Below are 5,000 nucleotides of genomic sequence, written 5' to 3'. Positions count from 1 at the left end.
GGCCCGTCTGGTTCCAAACGTCCAGCGTCTCATTGGTCACTTTTGCAGGAGGAGCACACTGGCATCTAGAGAGAGGGAGAGAGAGAGAGAGAGAGAGAGAGAGAGAGAGAGAGAGAGAGACACACACAGAGAGGGAGAGAGAGAGGGGTGGAGAGGGATGGAGAGCAAGAGGCAAAGAGAGAAAGAGACAGACAGAGGGATGGATGGAGGAAGGAAGAGAGAGGGAGGGAGGGAGGGAATAGAGATAAAGAGAGAGAGAGAGACGAGGATGGGCAAGAGGGAGAGAGAGAGAGAGAGTGAGAAAAAGAAAGCGAGTGAGACTTCGTCAAGCATAGAGGTATAAATATACTCTGGGGTTGCAGCTGCATCCCAAATCCAATTAATATGCCAGAAAATCCTCAGAAGGAAATGATTCAACTATATGCATGAGCACGGTTACATAACCCTGCCATTACGTAAGGCATAGGATACATGTACCATAGAGAAACACACACGTGAATAGGGAAAACCTCAACATGGGTAATAGACCCTTTTCGTTTTCATTTCCAGTAGCACAGAAAACAACATTGAGTTTTAGAGTCAACATGTTGTAGTCCTTTTCAATTCAAATGATTTGTGTAGGTTTGGAATGTTTCAACCAGAGACCCTTCAGGAACAGACTGAAACATCTATAATCGTATTTACTCCGGAATAGTTTGGTTTGGCTTGAAATCCTGAATTGATAATATTGAAGTGAACGTTAACCAGAAATGACAGAAATGTCATATTACAAATACATTGCAAAAGAAGCAACATGGCGAGAGAGACAAACAGCAGTGGCATTTCTCTTCCACACCAGCAGGTGGCGCTGTGGCGTGGTGCACTCACGTGGTGAGGGTGATGTTGTCCAGGTTGCTCTGCTTGTTGACGGGGAAGTGCTCGCCCAGGTCGAAGAGCTTCTCCAGCGCCTCGTAGATGAAGATGATGCAGATGAGGGCGGCGAAGGCCTCCTCGGTGAAGCGCGTGATGTAGCACACCAGCGAGCTGGCGTCCGTCGCCACCAACACCAGGCACAGGAAGGCCGTCCACAGGCCGATGCAGGTGCGCAGGGACAGGTAGGACAGGCCGTAATCCCTGAGATTAAGGAGCGACCAAAGGTGGACCAGTTAAAGAATTATACATGCGTATTGTAAGTGTGCTGTTTGTGTTTGCATCCATGATCGTTAGAAATAGCAAAATGGCCTCAAAAGACAACAAAGATGTTGGAATAGTCAAACAAGACATTTGGATATGATGTTTGATGTTGGCATCAGCTGCACAATGTACACACTTAGAGACACACACACACATCCTATATGCATGCATACACACGTTACATACACAGTAAGAGGAATGCTGAGATTAATGGCAGAAATAGTCTGCTTTAGGGCTATTTGTATAAGAAGATTATAGCAGGTTTAAGCAACTCTGTTGTGGATGGATCTCCTGTGGTTGTCCACAAGCACAACACATTGCAAGACACTAATGATGAAGGAAACAGCAGACAGTGAGTGACTTGACTGAGAACTTTCACTTCATCACCACTAGGTGGCACTAGTGCCTACATAACTGAGGAGCACAGCACTCACTTGCAGAACTTGAAGAGGATTTTCTCGAAGACCAGCACAGGCCCAGTGCTGCCCAGGATGGTGAGGGGCTGCCCCGCAAACACCGAGTAGGCCATGCCCGTCAGAGACGCCCCGAACAGAGACTCTATGGCACTCTGACCCATGGAGAGAGAGAGAGAGAGAGAGAGAGAGAGAAGGAGAGAGAGAGAGAGAGAGAGAGAGGGGAGGAGAGAGAGAGGGAGAGAGAGGGAGGGAGGGAGAGAAGTAAGGAGAGAGAGAGAGGAAGAGAGAGGGAGGAAGAGGGAAGGAGAGAGGAGGGGAGGGAGGAAGAGGGAAAGAGAGGAAGGGTGGGATAGAAGGAGAGAGAGAAGAAGGGAGGGAGAGAGAGCAGGGAGTAGAAAAGAGATAAATCAGTGTGTGGTGCTTAAGTCTTGTCTGATTTGGGACGAGATGGTAAAAGCATGTAAGTAGTACATTATACAACATCAAAACACACACACACACACACACACACACACACACACCGTGGTTGCTATTGAAGGTAGGAAGGGGAGCTGGGCGTAAATAGAGGCTAGGACTCTGAGGAAGATGCATGAAGCATCGAAACGTTAGTCCCTTTGTGCACCTTCATTAAAATCCACTTTATAGTTCATCTGTGCTGCTCCGAGTTTTTACTCTTAGTATATCTACACGGTCCCTTCTCTCGTCTGATGCACCAGATGTAATGCTGCAGAAGCGCGGTGGATCTACTCTTTTGGTAAATAGAGGCGTCTCTGTGTGTGTGTGAGACGCGCGGTTGTGCGGTTGTGTGGCCGTGGGCAGTGAGGGGCAGTGGAGGCAGCTGGTGAGGACAGACGTCTGAGGCTGTTCCACATCGCCGCCCTGCTGTCAGACCCTACCACTCTGCTCACACTCTCTGTCTGCTGCCTTTACACACACACACACACACAGCGCACCTACAGTGTAGTTACACACAGTCCTGTCGCCGCTCACACACACACACAGCATGCCTAGTTATACTATGCAGTCCAGTCGCCACTCACTCTCCTACACACACACACACACACACACACACACACAGCGAGCCTAGTTACACTACCTAGCCCCGTCGCCACTCACTCTCATACACACACACACACACACAGCGAGCCTAGTTACACTACCTAGCCCCGTCACTACTCACTCCTACAGTGCTACTGGAAAGTTTCTCTCAAGACTCTCAAGTTTTCCACATTTTGTTATGCTTCAGACTTATCTTAACATGGATTCAATTTGTTCTCATCAATACACATGCAATGTTCCAATACTGCAATATCTGACTGACTGAAATATCCCATTTACATAAGTATTCAAACCCCTTGTTATGACACTTGCAACTGAGCTCTGGTGCATCCTGCTTCTATCGATGGTCCTGGAGATGCTTCTACAGCTCGATTGGAGTCCACTAGTGCCTACATGAACTTACTGGACATTATAAAGAGAGACATCTGTCTACGTAAGGTCTCACAGCTGATGGTGTGTGTCAGAGTGAAAACCAAGTAAGGTCAAGGGAATTGTCCACAGACCTGCAAGACAAGATGGTGTCTAGGCAGTAGGCACAGATCTGGGGAAGGATACAAGGACATTTCTGCAGCATTGAAAGGGCCCAAGAGCACAGTAGCCTCCATCATTCTCAAATGGAGAAGTTTGGACCAACCATCAGTCCTCCTAGATCTAGCAGCTCAGTCAGAGTAATCCGGGACGAAGGGCCTTGGTCAGACAGGTAACCAAGGACCCAATAATCACTCTGAATGAGACACAGAGGTCCTTAGAGGCCCCTAATCTGATACATAATGTACAGTAATTAGGCCTGTGAGCTAATACTGTGATTTATGGGAAGCCAAATCTTATAAGAAATAATCAATATGATTTCATGAATATATCTAATTATGTATAAAACCAAACCAATGTGGATGACTAGCATGTTTTGGATCCATGGACAATCCTACATTCAAATTCCTCCCCACATTCCCCTCCGAGACAGACTCTCTCTGAGCAGCACAGTCAGAGCCACAGCAGCCTCTGACAGCTCCTCTCCGACTCCCAGGCAGTGTTATAGTCGGCTGTCCTCAAAGCCCCCCCCTCCAGGTGCAGCCTAATACTCCTTCTTCTCAAGCACCCACGGACGCCAGAGCTACTCTCTTAAAACAGAGGTGGGAGTGAGCTGTCATCACACTTATCCTTCAGAAGGGCCCCCCCTCCTCCAGCTGTGTGTGTGTGTGTGTGTGTGTGTGTGTGTGTGTGTGTGTGTGTGTGTGTGTGTGTGTGTGTGTGTGTGTGTGTGTGTGTGTGTGTGTGCAGTGGTCCGCGTCCCTCTTCTGGCTTGTAATGGACTGCATTTATAAAAGCTCCTTCCCTACTCCTCTGGGCCCTTGCCGATCTACAGCAGTAAATGCCTCACATTCAAAAGCAGGCTGAGTCTCAAACCACACACTTCTGTCAGTCGACTGAGAGTCGGGCGCGGCTGTTGTGGCGACCAGCAGTAGGTGTTCGTATTGTTTGTTTGTGCTGTCGGCGTTTTGTTTTCTTCTCAAGTGTGTAAGTTAACATTAATGTGTTTGTTTGGTCCATGTCTATGTCTATGCACTTACCTATGTTGTGCCCACTTTTCGATGGTTGGTATCGTCTCAATATCTGCACTATATACCTAAACTAAGTATTTGAAGTGTGCAAGTAGGCGCTTTGAGACACAGCCATGGATTGATATCAATATCATTATCAAGGCCTCATCCAGGTACTTTTAGTGCTTTTAAGTTTTTGTTTTATCTGCACTATATGCTTAAACTAAGTCCTTGAAGTGTGCTAGTAGGCTCTTTGAGACAAAGCAATAGACCCACACACACACACACACAACACCTACGATAGGTGAGGGCAACCGTGCAAGGAGCCAATCAGCTCAATGGCGGTCACACGACAGGAGGAGTTGGATTCAATCCCAGAATCCCCCAGTTTCAAGACAAGCCACTGTTGTGCCACCTGGAACCTTGCTCCATATGTCAAGAGATGCCCCAGTTAAGGATCAGAAACCAGGGCCTGTAGAAGCTCACTTGAGCAATAATGCTATTTTTACAGTTTCTAAACACTATTTTACTGTTTGCATGTGCTATTCCCGAGGCAAAAGAGGCCCTGATCTAATTGTCCTGTCCCTTGGCTAGATATGTGGGTGTGTGTCTGGAAGACTAAAAGAAAGATTAAATGATTGATAAGGCACCACGCGGATGTCTTTCATCTGCTTTTGTCTTTGGGCGCTACTGCACTCTCAGCTCCACTGACTAGGATGTGTGTGGGTGTAATGTGTTTGTGACTGTGACTGTGTGTGACTGTGTGTGTGTGTGTGTGTTTGTGTGTGACTGTGTGTGTGTGTCAATGACTCGT

At 47.5% G+C, this 5,000-nt stretch overlaps 1 protein-coding gene across 7 annotated transcripts in view; it reads right to left on the bottom strand.

Moving 5' to 3' along the window:
* LOC134072996 (sodium bicarbonate cotransporter 3-like) overlaps positions 1-5,000 on the bottom strand; it is a 77,575-nt gene that overhangs the window by 13,321 nt on the left and 59,254 nt on the right. For all 7 annotated transcript variants that reach the window (XM_062529911.1, XM_062529908.1, XM_062529910.1 and 4 more), the window contains 3 exons: positions 1,608-1,741; positions 868-1,113; positions 1-65 (listed from right to left, as the gene is read on the bottom strand). The exon at positions 1-65 is cut by the window's left edge and continues 41 nt beyond it. In XM_062529911.1, the coding sequence (XP_062385895.1) occupies positions 1-65; positions 868-1,113; positions 1,608-1,741 (445 nt within the window). The remainder of the gene's footprint in view (positions 66-867; positions 1,114-1,607; positions 1,742-5,000) is intronic.

This window comes from Sardina pilchardus, chromosome 24 (assembly GCF_963854185.1).
Source record: "Sardina pilchardus chromosome 24, fSarPil1.1, whole genome shotgun sequence".
NCBI classification, from domain to species: Eukaryota; Metazoa; Chordata; class Actinopteri; order Clupeiformes; family Clupeidae; genus Sardina; species Sardina pilchardus.
The sequence above is the reverse complement of the archived record's forward strand: the minus strand, read 5'-3'. Positions and strand labels throughout refer to the sequence as shown.